Source organism: Hypanus sabinus, chromosome 2, assembly GCF_030144855.1.
Source record: "Hypanus sabinus isolate sHypSab1 chromosome 2, sHypSab1.hap1, whole genome shotgun sequence".
In the NCBI taxonomy this organism is placed as follows: domain Eukaryota; kingdom Metazoa; phylum Chordata; class Chondrichthyes; order Myliobatiformes; family Dasyatidae; genus Hypanus; species Hypanus sabinus.
Genome location: NC_082707.1, coordinates 83,516,611 through 83,537,244, shown reverse-complemented (window position 1 = coordinate 83,537,244; position 20,634 = coordinate 83,516,611). Strand labels below are relative to the sequence as shown.

At 41.1% G+C, this 20,634-nt stretch overlaps 1 protein-coding gene across 1 annotated transcript in view; it reads left to right on the top strand.

The window, feature by feature from the left end:
* The first annotated feature begins 10,156 nt into the window (after nucleotides 1–10,156).
* Nucleotides 10,157–20,634, top strand: part of LOC132403679 (rho guanine nucleotide exchange factor 4-like) — a 54,721-nt gene continuing 44,243 nt past the window's right edge. The window contains exons 1-3 of the mRNA XM_059987229.1: nucleotides 10,157–10,307; nucleotides 11,917–12,125; nucleotides 19,189–19,368. Of these exons, the coding sequence (XP_059843212.1) occupies nucleotides 10,157–10,307; nucleotides 11,917–12,125; nucleotides 19,189–19,368 (540 nt within the window). The remainder of the gene's footprint in view (nucleotides 10,308–11,916; nucleotides 12,126–19,188; nucleotides 19,369–20,634) is intronic.

Genomic DNA, 20,634 nt, shown 5'->3' with positions numbered 1-20,634 from the left:
ACTATCAACACTCCCTGTAGGGAAGCATCTATAACTGGCATCAGTAACAGAGAACCGTTCTAGGTGAGTGATTTAGCCCCTGCCTTACCCATGCTACAGAAGATTTGATACGGAGACACACAACACCTTGGTTAAGCTCTCACCTTTAACCTGAAGTCTAAGCTCCAAGTAACTGGAAAGATTTCTGGAAAATCTCTTGTTGACTAAGTGTATCCACAAATCACGAGTGTAATGAGACTAAAATTAATGGTGAAATAAGAATAATTTTCTTAAAGAGTGTATTTTCTGACCAAGACTAAACTGTTTTAAAATGATGGTAGCAATTTCACTAAGACTCATTTCGAACTCAGAGGATATTTGAAGGGAATTATTCTGCAGAGATGGAATTGTTTGGATAGTTCTTTCAAAGAATAGTCATGCACACAATGTTACAAATGATTTCTTTTTGTGCTGTAGTGTTCCATGACTCCATGAATTCTTAGCACATCTTCCTATCTTGTTTTACAAAAAAAAATGCATTTTCTAGAAATTACTTTGGTTGCTGCAGGTTTGTGATGGACCGTAGTTGCAGAGAAATAAACAATCCTAAAGGTCAAAGAAAGCCTAATGACATCAATGCATCAAAAGAGAATCAGAATCTGGTTTATTATCACCGACACACAGAATATTGTGTAATTTGTTTTATGGCAGCAATACCATGCGAGACATAAAAAAGATTGCTGTAAATTACAAGAAACATAATAAATAAATAGTGCAATAAAGGAATAATGAGGTAGTGTTCGTGAGTTTGTGGACTGATGATGGTTGAAGGGAAGAAATTATTCCCAAAACCTTAAGAGTGGGTCCTCAGTCTCCTGTCTCCTGTACCTTCTCCCTGATGGTAGTAATGAGAAGAGGGCATGCCTGGATGCTGAGGCTGCCTAATGATAAATGCTGCCTACTTGAGTAATTGCCTTTTGAAAAAGTTCTCAGTGTTGCAGAGGGTTGTAGCAATGAGCTCAGGTTACATCCCTCTGCGGCATGCCCATACCAGACACTGATGCAACCAGTCAGAACGTTCTCCATGATACATCGATAGAAATTTGCAAGAGTCTTTGGTGACATATCAGGTCTCTTCAAATGCTAATGAAGCAGAGCTGCTGGCATGCCTTATTTGCGATTGCATCAATGTATTGAGCCCAGGGTAGGTCCTCTGAGATGATAATGCCCAGGAACCTGAAGCGCCTCTCCTTTTCCACCACTAACCTCTCACTGAGGATTAGTGTGTGCTTTCCCAGATATCCCTGTAAGCCACAATCAATCCTTTGCCTTTGGGCAAAAAATTTAAGTGACAGAATGCAGATATCAAGTCAGAAATTACTACAACTAAATTCAGCAATGAAACCAATGAAACCAAATTAGTTCAGCCTACCATTGTCAATCTTAATCTAATCTGGCTATATCTCTAATGTTTGTATAGTAACAATCCAGGGTGCTTGGCATCTATTGGAACATGAGATGTGCTGGTGGTATTTTGGTAACGCACTCTTGAACATGGCCTGGTTGGTGTCGCCTGAGTTGATAAAGAGAGTCTCAGAGTATCCTGTTTCAAGGCTGTTGACCGCAGAGTGCAGGCTTCTGAGGTGGAATGTAGTCTGACCCCACCGTCTCTAACTTTGCCCAAGGATGTCGTACAGTCCATCCAGTAAATTGAGAAACCCTCAGCTTGCATAGCAGAGTCAGGTCAAGCAGATGTAAGCCATGTTTCTACCGACCCTCAATTCTCCTTGTTTGTCAGCCCTGCCCTTAGTTCATCAACTTTGTTCTCAAGGGCTTGGATGTTAGCTGGTAGCATGCTGTGGAGGAAGATCTTGAACTCTGCATGGTTCAGCCTCATCCAGCTGTAAGCTACACTGTCCTCAGTTCACTAAAAATAGGTGCAAGAAACATCACGCAGATGTGTTTTGACTTGTGTCATCTTCCTCAGCAAAACAATGATACAGTACTGAGAATGTGAACAGCCCAATCAACCTTTTGCTCTCATTCAATTGGATGAGTCTTGGTCACACTCAAAGATATGCGTGGAGCAGAAATACAACGTACAGGTTACAAATTAAAATCATAAGATAGAGCAAACAATGAATAGATGACAAAGCACAGCATCATTGCCATTGTCTACAATAGAATTAGAACTTAACTAGAAGAAGTCTGGCTTGTGTTCTACTTCAAACCATAGTGTGATTTACTGTGCACTTCAGCTAAACATAGACTGCTTTCAGTAAGATTCAAGGGTCATGCAAAGAACTTTGGAAGGCAACCTTCAGTGGACAAAACAAAAGATGCATTATTACACCAAATTAATTTTCTATCCCCATCAAAAACCATTCTTATTGAAATTCAGGTATTTCAAAACAGTGAAAATATGGCATTTGCTGAAGTCTTCATGTTATGATGAGTAAACCTTTTACCTCTGGCTACAGAAGTGACCTATCCAGCAGTCATTGTATGATACAATTATGACACATCTTGTGTACAGCTGCAAGCCTGTGTAAATGATTTGCTGATGTAACGTACAATTACAGTTAGTGTTGGCATTAAGAAAAGCTAAACTGAAGCTAGTTCACTCATGTCAACAAACCGGCCATTTGGTGACAATCCAGAAACTTAATGAGGGAAACTGGAATCCTTACAGAATCCATTCTGACCTCCACTTAGAATGACTGGGGCAATAGGCTTCGTCAAGTCAAAGTTAAGTTCATTTGTAAGTACACTTAATGACAAACTGGTCAAACATGTAACCCTCTTTCTGTAAAGGAGGATGTCTAGAATTCTCTAATTGTGTTAGAGAATCCTCTGAAGCATAAAGCCTCTCAAAGATGACTTTGAAATAAGCTTATAGTTTAAGCATCAAAATTTTGGTTTATGGAATTTTGAACTCACTTTTTGATCTGTTATGGATGGTTCCTCAGATTGTGCATTGGTAGAGACTCATTACTTCTTAATAATTTTCCAGGCACCATTGTCTTCCTAGATCATGCCTTGGCACCAGCTGCCTAACAAGCAAATTTGTCACTTTTGATAAATACCAGGATGTGAGAACAACAGCAGCGATGTAAAAGAGGGCAGCTAGGTCTTTTACTAAAAAATAATGTTTCCGGTTCTTTTGAAGAAGTATGGAAGGGGTGTCTTGCAGTTTCTGCATGTCTGAGATTGAATAATGTTAGAAGATATCAGGCTTCATGCCCCTTGAGGTCTGTTTGCTCTCCGCCTCCTCCTGCAGTATTTTCACCACCACTCCATGGTCAGCCTTTCCCCAGCATCTAACATCTGCCTTTTCCTCACTTCCCCATGTCTCACTCCTCCCTCCTCTGTTTCTTTGTGACTATAAGCTTCATCATTCTCCTAAAGCAAAGTACTGTAAGTACTAGACTTTTAAAAAAAAGTACTGAAATACTCGGTAGATCAGGTGGCGTTAACATAGAGACCAGAGAATTAATATTTCAGGTAGATTATTCTTCATCAGGGTGTTCATTTGCCACCCTCCCATTGAATTGAATCTCTTCAATGCTTTCTATAATCTTTCATCCTTGAGAAAAGAGCTCAGTATGAGCACAACCTTCTCTCCAATCATTACCCTCAAAATTTTGTTTCTGGTGCAAACTTCCCTTGGAATTGTAGTGGTTTATAGCACCAAAAACAATGACTTTCTGAGGTACCTATCTCAATACTAAGATGCCTCAAAGCAGGCTCAGTTAATGAAACACTACTAAGCTTCCGACACTGACTCAGCTGAGGAACACTGCAAAGCTTTTTGGGCCTCTGAGTCGGTATTGTGCTTGAGCAAGAATTTTTTAAAACATGGGAGAGACAAATGAGAGGCAAAGGGAGAAAGGAAGAACCATTTATATTGTCACATTATAGTGCTTTTTAAATTTATTTAAGTATTTCGGTTTTCAGCTGCATATTCATTTCTCCATCAAAATCTTTCTTTAATTCTGTTTCCAAACCAATTTATGACAATTAATGTCCTTCTGTCCCCAAAGTACACCAACTTCTACATTTTTGGTAACTTTAAACTTAACACTAGCTCATTATTCAGCAAAAATAGGATAAAACAAATTATTTTATCATATCAATACATATTTATCATAGTTTTCACATTACTGCTTATCTTTGCATAGCTATAAGCATTCTGCTTTAACACAGAATTGTACACAGCAGGAACAGGTCTCTCAACACACCAAGTATGTGCTGACCATGATGCGAAATTGAATTAATCCTATCTGCCTTCACATGGGTTATATGCCTCCATTGCCTGTCTCTAACATGTTTGCTTTTATCACCATCCATGGCAGTGTGTTCCAGGCACCTACAGTTTTCTGTGGAAAACTTGCCTCATAAATATCCTTTAAACTACACCTTGCTCACTTTAAAGCTATATCGTCCGTTTGACATTTCCATCCTGAAAACAGACTCTAACTTCCCTATCTGTACCTTATAAATCCCTATCAAGTCTCCCATCAGCCACCAACACTTCAGAGAAAACAGTCCTAATGTGTCTGCCCTCTCCTTATAGATAATATCCTCTAATCCAGACAGCATCTGCTTGAACCTCTTCTGCACCCTCTTCCAGACCTCCACAGCTTTCCTATGAAAGAGTGGCCAGATCTCACAACACCCCAAATGTGGCCTAACCAAAATCTTATACAGCTGTTAAACTTTTAAATTCAATATCCCATAAAGAGAGGCACAAGAATCTGCAGATACTGTCATCATCAAACAATGTGCTGGAAGAATTCAATCAGTCGAACAGCATCTGCAAGAGGAAAGGACATTTCAGGTTGAAACTGCATCAGGACTCAAAATGGGAGTAGCTTCTCTCACTTTTAGCTCAGAAGGGGAATTGTTTTACAACCTCCCCTCATCACCAAAGTGGATAGTTGAAGGCACGAACTACTACGGTGCCCTCTGTACAGTCTTGACACATTTAGTCAGTTTAAATTCTAAACTGATTACAATCTACTGCCAAAAATTGTCCATTCTGTTATTGTGTACCTCACATCAACCTCTACCTCCCTAGGTTGTTTCATATACCTGCTTGCCAACCATTCTACTTAACAGCATATCCCACTACCTCTATTATTTCCCTTTCTCTCCACCATTTTCTCCACCCCCACCTCATCAGCCAATTCCATTTTTTGATCCTCTGTCACAACTTGCTCAGCTTGCCTTTAGCTCTACCTGTTCTACATACGCACAGTACAGTCAGCCCTCCTTATCTGGGGATTCCGCATGCGCGGATTCAACCAACCACGGATTGGGAATTCCAGGAAGTTCTCTCTCCAGCACCCGTTGCTTGAGCATGTACAGACTACTTTTTCTTGTCATTATTTCCTAAACAATACAGTATAACAACTAATTACATAGCATTTACATTGTATTAGATATTATAAGTAATCTAGAAATGACTTAAAAGTACAGGCAGTCCCCAGGTTATGAATGAATTCTGTTCCTGAGTCCGTCTTTAAGTCAGATTTGAAGTCGGAACAGGTACATCCAGTACTATTTAGGGTCAGTTAGTCAAACGTTTTTCTTAGTATATAGTACATATTTTACCTTTCTGTGCATATAAAACACTTAAGAAACATACATATTTCAATAATTTAACCATTGTGTTGCTTAGTAATAATTGCAGCTTTCATCGGAGCAGGGCCTTTCAAGTGCTCCATTAAAATTGTCCCGATCATTGACCAATTGTAGCCTAACACTTTTCCAATGACCAATGGCGTTTCACCTCTTTCCGATTGCGTTATTACTTCCACCTTATTTTCAGTTGCAATCGTGATTATTTTCGTGACCAGAAACACTGCAGATTCAGAGCTGCGCTACCAGGTCCTAATGTCCACCGCAAGGAACACGTTAAATAAAGTCCGGGGTTCCGTTGGGTCCTAAAGACCACCGCATTTATACTTGTTAAATAAGGGACTTGAGCATCCGCGAATTTTGGTATCCGTGGGGGCTTCCGGAACCAATCCCCCACGGATAAGGAGGGCCGACTGTATATTATACTATACAACTACTATATAGATATCCACAGCATGGTAAAATGTAAATTGTCACATTCAGGACTAAGGATTTAATCGTTGTGGAGGAATTCTTGCTTTTGTGGAATAATGTCTTCCTTGACAAGAGGGTCACTGCTTGGCAGGTGAGGCTTGTGACTGTGAAACGATCTCAGGCTCTGGGAGCAGAGGAAGTGGTTCTGGCAGTTCTGGGTACCTTTCTTCTCTAACAATTGACTCTGCTCCCTTCGACTGATCAATGTATTGTCTCCAGATGACACAAGGCACAATCTCTACTGTGTCAGAGAGTAGTCCAACTCTGTCCTTCGTCTTTCCAGGCAAACACTTTTGATCATCTCTGTCGTCCCTTGACCGGACTGTTTGCCTAGGAGTGAGTGAAACATCAAATCTCCTTGTTTGAGGAGGCCCTCAATTAGTCTCAGCTGTTTGGCCTGCATACTTCTTCTGAGATGGGGTTTGAGAATATCCAAACGTGAGCACAAACCACACCCCAGGAATAGCACGGACAGTGAATTGTTGGTTGTGGATTGTACTGCATTGCGATAAGCAAAGAGGAAATTGGCAAGTTTCTGATTCAGTGTAATGTGTTTGTCTAACGTTGCTAGCAGTGGATTCCTTGGAGTCTGGACAAACCTTTCCAGCAAGCCATTGGGCAGTACAGTGCAGATGTAATATGTCTTATTCCAGCCACTTCCAGGAATGACTGAAACTGCTCTGAAACAAAGTATGGTCCATTGTCGCTGATGGAGTGTTCTAGAATACCAACCTCTGGGAAGAGGCTTCTCAACACAACAACAGTGTGTGAGTCCGTAGTAGCGGCTATTGGAAACATTTCTGGCCACTTTGTAGCTGCATTCATGCTACCAAGAACTTTGGGCCCACGAATGGTCTGGCAAAATCCACATGAACCCTTTGAAAAGATGTTGAGGCTAGGCACTGCTCTTGGGATCTTCTGGATGTATTGGAATCCCATACATGGCAAGTTGCTGTATCTGCCGATCTATCCCAGGCCATCAGACAGAGCTTCAAGTAAACATTTTCAGTTCGACCACACCCAGATGACTGGCATTTATTTGGCTTGTCAAACATTTTAGCTCTCAACATGTACAGCACAACTATCTCCACCTAAGGCAAGCATCATCAAGGGCAAATTCATACTGGTGCTGGTAAAAATGGGGGAATTGGAATGTCTACTGCACATTGCAGCTACTTTCAGTGGCCATGTATACCTGAGATAGTGTGGGATCTTTTCTGGTTTCCATTTTGATAATTTCTGCTGTAATAGAGGAGCTTTTGATATGCATTGGAGAGAATACGGTAAGAGGAGAGTCCTCTTCTGTAAATTTTTCAGCTATTTCCTTTTCCAAGGGTAATTGATCAGCATGTCCATGATTAATTGCCCTCTTGTATCCTCCAAGAAAAAGGGCCCATCTCTGTTGCTGTTAGTGGAACATCTTTCTGTGGATTGAAAGAGGACACTAGTGTTTGAGCATCAGTAGTGAGAGTAAACTCCCACCCATACAAGTACTAGTTGAAACGATTTACATCCCAAACCAGACTGAAAGGCTCTCTGTCAATCTGTGTGTGATTTTTCTCGCAGTGGTGAGGAAGTATGATGCAAAGGCTGAGGAGCATTCATTTCCATCACTCATAACATGTGAGATATCTGCACCTATACCATAAGATGAGGCATCACGGACAAACTTAGCTGGACTATATGGATTCTAATCTGAGAATACAGTGTCTGACATCACCATTCCCTTTGCCACCTCGCGGCACTTTGTCCATTGCTATTTCTTCCCAATCTGTAATCGTGAGTTCAAGGAGTGGAGAATAGTAGCCAGGTTTGGCAGGAACCTGTAGTAGTAATTGACAAATCTATGAAAGGGCTGCACTCTGACATGTCCTGTGGTCTTGGAGCATCCACCACTGCATGAATTTTCTCAGCGCACTTGTGTAATTCTTGTGCGTCAATAGTGTGACCACAGTAAGTGATTCGTGGTTTAAAGAATTCACACTTGTTGTGTTGCACTCTGAGCCCATAATCTTCTAATCTTTTTATCACTGTCTTGAGATTTTGGGGATGTTCCTTGTCATCATTACCAGTAACAGTGATGTCATCCAGGTAACACAGCATGCCTGGGCAGCCTTGCTGCACCTGGTCCATATCTTACTGCCAAATTGCAGATATAAAACTAAGCTTATTTTTGTGACTTGGCCCTTTCTGAGCGTTTATGTTGAGAAGTACTTTGGACTCTGTAGATAGGCCTCAGCTAAGTCCACTTCACTGAAGTGTTTCCCTCGAGAAACTTTTATAAAGATATCCTTTATCCTGGGCAGAGCGTATTGATCAACTTTCAGTACTGGATTAATGGTGACCTTAAAATCACCATAAATCCTGATAGACCCATTCCTCTCAGCTACAGTGGCCACTGGCATTGGCCATAGAGTCTGCTCAGACTTTGAAAGAATTCCTTCGGCCTTCATGTGATTAGGTCACTGGTTATTTGTTCACAGGTGGTATAATGAACCAGATAAGCTTTGCAAATTTGGGTGTGACATTTTCACTTAACACTATTTTACCCTTGATATTTTTGTGTTTTCCAATGCCATCCTTGAACACTGCTGTAGCATCATCCAGTTCTCTTTCAGTTGACTCTATTGCAGGGGATGTGGCATGCAAATGGTGGATGGATCTCCAATCAAGTTGTATTTGTCTCAGCCGATCACAGCCGCACAATGCCGGTCCTTCTGTTTTTGTCACACACAAGCCCAATGTGGCTTGTTGTTTGATGTATTTTTCTCTCACAAATGTCATTCCCAGAGGAATTATCTTTTCTCCAGTTTAAGTTCTTAGTTGGATATCTGCAGGCTTCAGTTCAGTATCTCTGAGTTGCCACTCAAATTCATTTTGTGGAATGGCTGAAACAGCCAAGCCAGTGTCCAATTCCATTGATGTTTCTGTTGAAGCAACAATTTCAACTGCATTTTAAGTGTGAATTGTGCTTCAGTTAGGGGCAGTTTTTGAACACTTTCTTGTGAGATTCCACAAACTAAATGATCTCTCAATGAATTATTACTTTCATCAATGAACAGACAATTCTTAAACAATACCTTCATTTCAGCCACGTAAACTGAATTGGACTTCCCTTTGTTTTGACTCCACTTATGAAACCTGAAGTATTCTGTGATCAACAATGGTTTCAGTTTTAAATGTTCTGCATTACATATCAGCAAACTTTATTTCAGCAGGTTTCGTTGGAGCAGTTAGACTTCTAAGCAAACTGTATGCTTTTACTCAGCAACACGGGCACTCACTTTTCATTGACTGCTTCATTTGCTTCAAAATATCGATCAATTCTTTCAGTTTATATTGTCCAGTTATCTATTGCGCAGTCAAAAGCATCTATGTTTCCGATGGAACCAGCCATTTCTTCTTTTTTTAAATTTATTACTATTATCACTCAGTTCTCACTGTTTATGAATGCATGGCTGTAGTTGTTAGTTTTGTCCATTTTCTGATCCTTTTTTTACCTCAAAAGTGTCTCTCCTCTTCTGAAGAAAAGTTTGTAGCACTTCGAAGGTAGGTAGTCATCTCAGTTTCATTTTAAAACTTCTTCATCACCACTGTTATGTTTTGTAACTCCAAAAACTAATTTAAAGAGAAACACAGGAGCCAGGATACATATTTACTTAGTATTTCTTCCTGTTTATTAGTGAGGCTGTCCCATATGTTGTGGTGGTGTGATGACATATGTTATTGATGTACTACTTCCATATAACTCATAATGAATTATGTAAACAAGCAATGCATGCTTAATTAAACAATGCATTTACAATATTACTGACATATTAAATACTCTACATGTATCATTCAAAACTGAAATAAAAGCTGACACCAGATGCAATTATGGGTGAAACCACAGTAGAGTGTGTGTGTGATGTCAGCCCAGGGCTTACAATTGTGCCCACTAAACAATAACATGGTGGCAGGTGGCAGCACAGGTCCCTTCAAATTACAGGGTCAGAGAGGAATTAGAGGCATGATTTTGATTGGGAAACAGTGAAATGAAGGGACCTAGGAGTATGGTCAAATGCCACTGGAGCAAAAAACAGTAACAGTAGAAGAGAAAGAAGTGCATGATTCAAGGACTCAAGATACTAAACGTAATGCGCAAACCAGGGATAAATTAATAATTTACTCATTCACTGTGAAAGCAAAGCAAAAGCGACCTGACAGACGTGGTAATCTGATATTGTAAACCAGCGTGCTAACAAGGCTGAATAAACCACCGTTCGTTGCAATTCATTCTTTGGGGTCTGGCAGTCAGTGGCAAGATCCACGCTGCTTGCCCATCCCTTATTGCCCTTGGGAATACCATGCCGCCTTCTTGATCCACTGTAATCTTTCTAACCAAGGTGCCCGCACAGTGTCGTTAGACCAGGAGTTCTGGGATTTTTACCTTGTATAAGAGACTGATCAGCATGGTGTATGATTTAGTGGGTAACTTCAGATGATATTGAAAAATGCACATACTGCCCCTGTCTTTCTTGGTTGTAGAAGTCACTCGTTTGATGGAGATCCCATTGGAGTAACTGTAGGGCATTTTGAAGACTGTGTACCCTGCATACTGCTGATAGAGGCAATAAATATTTAGATGACTAACGGGTGCCAATCAGGATTGTTTTGCCCTGGGTGGATCTGAAATCCTTCTGAGTTATTGGAGCCATAGTTATCCAGGCAAGAAGAAGCAGTTGCTAGTGACTTACACCTTATAGATACTTATAAGGCATCAGCGCTAAGTTTTGTTATGCAGACAATGGTGAATGCATGGAATACACTGCAAGAGAAGGTGATGGAGGCAGACACATTTAACAGACACCTAGACAAGGACGATAGAAAAATGGAGGACTACGTGTGAGGGAAGAGTTAGATTAACCTTAGAGAAGGTTAAAAGATAGGCACAACATTGTCAGCCAAAGGGTCTGTACTATGATGTTATGTTCTATGTCAGGAGGTGAGTCACCTGTGCAGGCTATCCAACATTGACATAATCCTGCGGACATTATATTTATGTGACAGGACTGGTTGCATTAGTGGCCAATGGGGACATGAAGATATCATCATTGTGGAGTGGAGCCTTTGAAAGGTAGCTGGGCTCTCTTACTAAAGGTGGTTAGTCCTTGGCACATTAGTGGCAGAAGAGATTCCTGCTGCTTCTCCTCCATGCCAGCTTGTTGTCCAGGACTTGCTGCACGCTGACAGAAGCTGCTTTATTAGCTCTTGCCAATTACTTTGTAGCAGCATGGAATTGTTTGGCAAGAGAAACTCAAGCACACAGGCAGGGCTAGATGCAAGTATTTTATTATTTTATGGATATAATCATTTTGATTTATAAGTGGGGTAAAGTAGAGGCTGAAGCAACACACACAATACAGTCGACGTTTTGGGCTGAGACCCTTTGTCAGGATTAACTTAAAGAAGACTATCTCTTCTTTCAGTTAGTCCTGACGAAGGGTCTCAGCCTGAAACGTCGACAGTGTTTCTCCCTATAGATGCTGCCTGGCCTGCTGTGTTCTACCAGCATTTTGTGTGTGTTGTTTGAATTTCCAGCATCTGCAGATTTCCTCGTGTCAAAGTAGAGATTGCATAGTTCTATCATTTTTAAAGTAACAATCAAATACCAGATCCAAAATTAAATGACAAGATATTCTTTGAGCTCTTCTAAATGGTACACGAAATAATATTGGTATTAATATGAGCACATTCTCACGCCTCGCTCTAAACATGGTTCTGGAAGATAGTGTTTAGTTTGGATGTTAAGGTAACTGCAGTTTATGTTCTTGAAGTTAGGATATGATGAAGAAAAGGATGATTATGTTTTCTACGGTGAATACAGTGAAAGCCAAACTGTCAGGCCACCATCACCAAAACCACTTGTGGTGCCAAAACCACTTACCACGGCGGAGACAGAAAAGAAAAATCAACTGAGACACCATATCATCAATGAGATTATAGAAAGGGAGCGAGACTACGTTAAGAACTTAAAAGACATCTATGAGGTAAGATAGAGGGTAGAGGTGGTCTATATTACGTTTGGAGTTGTCCACTTGTGAATTTTTCCTGCTGCCATATTTTCATTGTAATTTACCATCAACTAGCACTAGAACACAACGTAAGGTGGCAGGGTGGACACTTAAAGGAGATATGCAGGACAAGTTTTTTTCACACAGTGTTTTTTAAAAGAGCCTATTCAGTGATTGTAGCATCATATTATTACAATACTTCCATATTGCACAATTTACATATTTGCCATCAACAGCACAAAACTGCAACACAGACATCTCTCCCCAGAATACACCCGACCCCCCCCCCCCCCCCCACCCCCGTGGCACCTTCCTAGTGAATCCAAGGATACTGCAAGCTCATGCTCCAGGGATAATCCTGGAAGAGGGCCGGGCAATTAGCTCGGGCAGTATCTTTGCCAGTCCGCTGGCATGAATGACCATATTGGCCAGCTCCACGAATAAACGAACTAGGAGATCCAACAACCAACCCTCCCACCTCTGTACCAGGTAACTGAACAGCAGCATCATGTAGATGAAGTGCAGCCAAAGTTTGAGGAGCAGCCCTTTTAGATACTGAGATAGAGGCTGCAGCCTCTCAAACGCCACATGATGCAGAAAGTGCTAGGTGACTGGAACTTGCTGCTGGGGCAGTGGTAGAATCAGGAGCAAAAGTGGCATTTAAAAGAACTTTAGACAGAACCATGAGCATACAGGGACTAGAAGGATATGGAGCAAGTGAAGTGCTGATAGGTTTAGCTCAATATGGCATTGTAGTCAGCACAGATGTTGCAGGCTGTAAGGCCTGGCCCTGTGTTGTACTGTTCAATGTTCATGTTGTAACACTTTCCTGAAGGGTTTGCTGATACAGAATCTAAATGAATAAACTTAAGAAATAGCACAATTCTTGGTGTGCATTACAGCAAGCAAATAAATTGGGATGAGGCCAGAGTTCTCCAGGAATAGAGCATTTAAGAAAAGAGCAATAAAACATGAAGATTTCAAATATGCCAAGGTAGTCTGGAATAAATGTAAAAACAATGCACTTGGTCAAAGTGGAAAACTTCTTGTCTAAACTGCACCCAGAACTGTTTCCCAGTGGGCTCCTCTTTCAACAGTGAAAGAAGCTTTGCCAATGTATGAACCCAGAGTCTGGGCAATGTAGCAGCCAAACCAAAACAAAACAAAAACAGCCACCACTGCTGGCGACACTAAGGATTTATTATACTTGCGTGATGCGACCTCACTCCAAATAGCATTAGTTAGCGTTCCAAGGTCGAGGACCTGCTTTTGATCCTTTATTGCCAATTTGCAAACATACAGTCTTGAAGAGATGAAATTTAAGTGTACCTAAGTGTAAGCTAAGCATAGTTGAGTGTTATTGAGTGATCAGCAAAAGATACGACATCCACCCATCGCCAAGTACTCCAAAATGCGATTAACAAAGCATGAAGATGTAATTCACTCCCTTTGCTGTTACTGTTCTCCCACTCATGTGAGAAGCTACCATAGTAAATACACAACACAGAATACAATGCAGATAGAGAACAGGTGCAGGGTTCCTATGGGCAGTAACGGATGGGCAACTATTGCCAGCCTATTCAGTTACTCCCAGATCCATTAAGAACTTTTTTTTAAAATGACTTCCATTGTAGGTTGTGGCATGTGCACTCAAAGTCACCAGAAGGGGCTAAAGAAATTTTTGTGAGTTTATGACTTCTGTTGGATAAAGTGTTAAAGGTGTTTAACCATGAATTAAATTTGTGTTACATAAACTATATTTATCAGGATAGGCTAAGATAAAATAGTTACTCTTTTTCACTTCTCAGTCCTTACCTTCACTACCATGTGTAGTCACACCACAATATATACAGCAAATCAAACATTGCTGCTGAATATGACTGCTTAGCAGTGCGTGGTTGCAGTCCACAAGTTTACTGGCAGGTCACTGATTCTTAAGTTTGAGTGAATTACTGATTTGAGATCCACTTTAACCACAAAGACTGGTGATATTATGGATAGTGCAGAACATTGTCAAAGGATGTAGCAGGATAGGTTGTATACTCAGTGGCCACTTTATTAGGTAATGCAGCCAAGTGTAAAGAGAGATCAGATGTAAAGGAACAGTAAATGATTAATGGCAGGACCCTTAACAGTGCTGATGTAAAGAGGAAATTTATGGTCCAAGTCCACCGCTCCCCGAAAGTGTTTGCACAAGTTGATATGGTAGTAAACAAGATGTATGGTGGATTTTCATTTTCATTTTCACCATGGATGTCCAATCCTTATACATTTCAATTCCCCATCAAGAAGGCCTCAAAGCCCTATGCTACTTTCTTGACAATAGACCTCACCGGTTCCCCAACACCACCACAACACTCCTCCGGTTGGCAGAACTGGTACTCACACTTAATAACTTCTCTTTCGGCTCTTCCCACTTTCTTCAGATCAAGGGTGTAGCAATGGGCACTCACATGGGACTCAGCTATGCCTGCCTCTTCGTGGATTATGTGGAACAATCTATGTTCCAAATCTATACTGGTACTGCTCCCCAACTTTTCCAATCGCTACATTGACGACTACATTGGTGCTGCTTCCTGCACCCATGCTGAGCTCGTCAATTTCATAGACTTTGTCTCTAACTTTCACACAGCCCTCAAATTCACTTGGTCCATCTCGGACACTTCTCTCCCCTTTCTTGATCTCTCGGTCTCCATCTCCGGAGATAGACTGTCCACTGACATCTTCTATAAACCCACTGACTCCCATAACTACCTTGATTATAGCTCTTCCCACCCTGCCAAATATAAAAATGCCATTCCCTATTCCCAGTTCCTCTGTCTCCGCCGCATCTGCTCCCAGGATGAGGCTTTCAGTTCAAGGACATCTCAAATGTCCTCTTTCCTTAAGAGCCATGGTTTCCCTTCTGCCGTCATCAATGATGCCCTCACCCACATCTCCTTCATTTCCCGCACTTCGGCCCCCACCCCATCCTCTCGTCACCACAACAGGGACCGTGTTCCCCTTGTCCTCACCTACCACCCCACCAGCCTCTGGATCCAGCATATTATCCTCCGCAACTTCCACCACCTTCAACAGGACCCCACCACTAAGGACATCTTTCCCTCTCTACCCCTCTCTGCTTTGACCTCTGCAGTGATCGTTCCCTCCGTGACCCCCTGGTCCACACATCCCTCCCCACAGATCTCCCACCTGGCACTTATCTACGTCAGTCCTCACCAATATACAGGAAACTATACTGGGAGCACCGGATACAGTAGGTGACCCCTACAGACTCACGCGTGAACTGTCACCTCACCTGTAAGGACTGATTGGGGCCCTGAATGGTAGTGAGGGAGGAAGTGTAGGTGTAGGTATTCTGCTCCCACACCTCCTTGCTCTGCTTCAGGATAAGTACTGGTGGGAGATATATTGGGGAGGGTTGAGTGGACAAAGGAGTGGGGTAGGGATGTGGACAGTGGAAAGTGGGGGGGGTGAGAGGGGAAAATGTGCTTGGTTGTGGAATCTTGTTGGAGATGGTAGAAGTTACAGAGAATTGTATTCTGGATGTGCAGGCTTAAGGGGTGATAGGTGAGGACCTACTGTTCAAGCTGCAAAGCTCCTCTAACAGATTGGTTGTTGCTCATGTTTCCAGTATCTGCAGTTTCTCTTCCGTCACCAGTTGATCCATATTGTTTCACAATGGCAGCTAACTGTTGTATTAGGGTGCTCTGATGCCCTCCAGTCTGGATCAGGAGGAGTGAATTCCATCCTCTTTAACAGAGACTAGCCAACATAATGGATACACAGGCTCCTCCAAATAACAGTGTTGTGTGAAAGGCGAGTGAAAACTTTCAGACCAAATCTATCACTTTTGGAAAGTTGTGAACTGCATTCTGAAGGCTGACTACAGGGTTAATGGCATGGTTATTAGTAGTGTGGCGGAGAAGAGGCATCTTGGGGAGCACGTCCATAGATCCATCAAAGTTGCCATGCAAGTTAATAGGCGGTGAAGAAGGTGCATTGGCCTTCATTTGTTTGGTATTGAGTTCAAGAGCTGTGAGGTATGTTTTAGCTCTATAAGACCCTGGTTAGACTACACTTGGAATATTGCATTCATTCTGCTTGCCTCATTATAGGGAGAATGTAGAGGCTTTAGAGAGGGTGCAGAGGAGATTTACTGGGATGCTACCTGGATTAGAGTACATCTCAAATGAAGATGGGTTGGGGGAGCTAGGGCATTTCTCTTCAGAGTGAAGGAGGATGAGGGAAAACGTGATAGAGATGTAGAAGGTGATAAAATACATAGATCAAGAGAATACTTCAAACTTTTTCCCAGAATGAAAATGACTAATACCGGGGGCAGAATTTTAAAGTGATTACTGAGGTATAGTAAAATGAGTAAGTTTCTCTTTACACAAAGAGAGGTGAGTGCGTGGAACACCCTGACAAAGATAGTGACAGAAGCAAATACATTAGGGGCATGTACGAAGCTCTTAGACAGGCACATCAATGATAGAAGAGTGAAGGGCGGTGTGGGAGGGAAGGGTTAAACTGATCTTAGTAGGTTAAGAAATCAGCCCAATATCATGAGCCAAAGGCCAGGACTGTACCGTAGTATGATCTATTTTCTGGGTTTTAAAACCTGCCTAGCAGCAAGCAAAGCCAGGCTGGCAGCAATCGGAGCTGGCACTGCACTGTCTCCTACTGTCCTAAAATGTCAGCTGAACTCCGCCTGTGTCCTAGTGCCCCCTGCCACCTGACACTTGTGCGTAATCAGATTTAAAATTTTACATCTTTGACTAACTAAACATACATGTTTACAATTATCCAATGCTGGCTTATCAGAGTGTACAAGCCTCCAGTGAAAAGTACACAGTATTGTTCACTTCCTTCATTGTAAAGGCGAAGGTAGTGTGGTGCTTGTCTAATAACCCAACACTACTGCTTAAAGGAAGGTGGGATTATGTCACATGATTAATCCTTGAAAGACTATTAATATCATGCTTACAGATTCATTTGAAGACCAGTTAGCTCAATAATCAGTAGTGTTTTACTTGATGCTCTGTTTATAAGAGACTGTGTGAATGAAATGTACTCAGCTATAGAATTGTTCAGAAGAAGTCACCATATTAATACAAAGCATAGGAGTATAAACATCTGCTAATGAAACACAATGCAACAAAGGTTCAAAGGTTCATTTAGTATCAGAGAACATATACAGCATATATAACCTGAAATTTGTGCTCCTCACGGACATCCACAAAACAAGAACGTCCGTAGAATGAAGGGAACAGAGGGGAAGTGTGAGCAAAGTGGTTTTCCACAAACAGTTCATAACGAAGAAGAAATTGAAAGTCCATGAAGTGGATGAGATTAGCCAGGCGGAAGCAAAAACAATGATAGAGAATACCGTCCTGACTGTTTAAGATTTTATTTAATAAATTAACCTTGCTCCTGGTTTGAATACCTACTATTTTCCAGTTTCTTAGAGAGGTACTGAATTAGGCAAGGGTGCTGAGGACAGCTGGAAGATCAGAAAGTGAACATAACCGAGTGGGTTAATAATAATTATCTGCTCAGGTATCAAACTGGACTTAGTCTAACCTCTCCAATCTGAACCAACTCAAGCCCAATAGTTATAACATCATCCAGACCCAGTGTATCGTATGACACTGGCAATCATGGTCATCCACCTGTCCTTAGTCTGAAAGTTCTAATAAGCTTTTCAAAATTTTCACCTGTCCATCCCTTGATGTAACTCATTAATGCCATGCACTATCAACTGCGACTTTTCCTTACATCAATTTTCCCATCGCTGCAAGATGTTCAAACTTCTCTATGCTCAGAACGGATCCCGGAAATTCCAGCTGCCACTTCCTGATTGATGATATCAGCTCTCTTCTTATTCCAGCTTTTTGTAACATTTCCTCTGTCCTTCCACAATATTGGCATCATTCTTTTATTTTCACATTTCTGCATTTTTTGTGTCTTTGCGACAACTGTCCATTCGCTCTTCTTGCTTTTCATTTACCTTCACTATTAAACAATTCATCCTGACCTGGTTAAAGTATGGGCCATCTCCATGTAATGAATAGGTTACACCTTTACACACGCTTGGAAGTTGATAAATCAGAAAGTATATTTAAATCAGTTACCGTGGTAACAATACCTCCACAGCATTGTAATGAATGACATCAAAAGCACATATGACTGTTGAGGAAGTTACAATTAAGGAGAGCACTAAAAGTGATGAGAGAGAGGGAAAACTAGTTTTGCCATGCAGATGTATGTATATTGGACTTCTTAATTTAATAATGTCGTGGGAGCTTGTTCATAGTTGGAGCATGTCAATAAATTAGGCAATCATAATCTGGAGACATTCTGTACTGAGCTGCGCCAGGGCAGAGCATCGTGGCCAGACCTGGACTGAAACTGGCTCTTCCAGACACAGAACAAATAGCCAGGCTCCTGGTCTTAACCCCAGGCTAAGACCTACTCAGAAGCAACATTAGTAAGTGTGAAATTAACAGACAGTAATTAAAATAATGGGGCCTGGGTTCTTCTTTCATGGGGAATTGCAATATTCCACATGATTCTGACACAAGTTGCATTATCAATCCAAATGCAACTCACAGGTAGCTCAAATATCCAGAGTGATAGATTTAACCTGGAAGTTGCCACAATCGTTCTCAACTCTGGAGCTAAGTGATTTCCTGTTTCTACCGTTAAAAAAAGTTGACACTTTGTTGCCTGAACAGAAAAGCAATAGTGCCAGGACAAGTAGTTATGGACCTGCCACACTGCACCATTTTAGGTCAGGTTTCCAAGTAGGAGAGAATTTCTATTCTTGTTTTTATGCTAAATTTTTACTTCCAACATTAAAGAGGTAAAAACATTAAAAAGAGCTCCTCATTTGCCTGTTCACTTTAACTTTGTTTAGATCACTAAATTAGGTTGTACTTGATTAAATTATTTGTAAAATTGGCCAATTTTATTAAGATCTCATGTGAAATAAGCTATTTTAATGATAGTTCTTGCTGTGTTTTTTTTATTCCAGGGATACTACAAGCAATGCAGGAAAAAAACTGAAATGTTCTCAGAGGAGAGGCTGTACACTCTCTTTTCGAACGTTGGGGAAATTTATAAATTCCAGCGGAAATTTCTTAAAGTTCTGGAGAAGATGTACAACATATCACACCCATACCTGAGTGAGTTTGGCATCTGCTTCCTCAACTATGTGAGTTGTCATTTGGTACTTCCTTCAAACAATGTGAAAATAAATCTATAGAGAAACCTTGCTGTTGATAGAAAGTTACAGCAGATCACAAAGTGTGTAGAACATATGAGTCAGAAGGAAACACAAGGTCAAGAGAAGAGATCAGCCTTTTATGTAAAGGGAGGACCAACTTCAACTTGCTGAACAATGAGATGTAGGAATTAAAAATAAAGCAATTTGACTAATAGGTTCCTTAACACCACAGGCCATTATTCTCAGCTTCATTCAATCTCTGCACAATGAGGGCTACCAACCAAAAGTAGCTAGGGATCTGTACTAATGTCCCTAATCCTATAAACAAGTGAAACTTTTGCATCAATTTATGACACAAATTACCTGACTTTGTGGGGACCAGGTAGCAAAGGATGTTTGTCTAGCACTAAGAACAAGAGATTCTGCGGATGCTGGAAGTCCAAAAGCAACACACACAACTGCCAGAGGAGCTCAGCAGGTCAGGGAGCATCAATAAAAAGTAATGTCTCAGGCTGAGACTTTGAAACCTCGACTTTATTCATTGCCACAGATGCTGCCTGACTTAGTGACTTCTTCCGGTATTTTGTGCATGTTGTTTAGTATTAAATTTTCCTTTACACTCTTCAGTAAAGATGTTAGGAATGCAATAGCTATTTTTATTATTTTTGGAATAAAGGTAACTCTAATTCTCTCAGCCAATAAATATGTTAATTATGTATTTTATCTCTTGCGCTGTCAAAACTATAATCCGTTATAAGATATTTAGAGGGTTAAAGTTCAATAAGCTGGAATTCTGTACTCCTTTATTAGAGTATTAAATAATTCTAATATATTGCCTCATGCTGAATCGATCTCATGAAAAATTGCAAATGATCAAATATTTGTTTTCCTCAAGGTATTCACTTAGTAAATGTGGAAATTCTCTGTGATTTTCAGGCAATTGCAGTAATTACAACAGGGCCTCTGCCCTCTAAATGACATTCCTTTAACAATTCAACCTATCTAATCATTGCCATGGTGAGAGAGTCAGCTGGGAAAAAAGAACAAGCTCCCCCAGTTTCACTGACCATGTTCATATCTACTTCAGACTATGTGCTAAGTGCCTGAGGCCCTGGGGTGAAGATAGCAGGAAGTTGTGCCAGGCACCAAGGAGCGACAACCCCAGAGTCACAGATCAATGCAGAAAACAAACCATCATTTCACAAGCTATGTCAGTGAGTCCTGACACTTGAACATTAAGGATTCTGCTTGCAG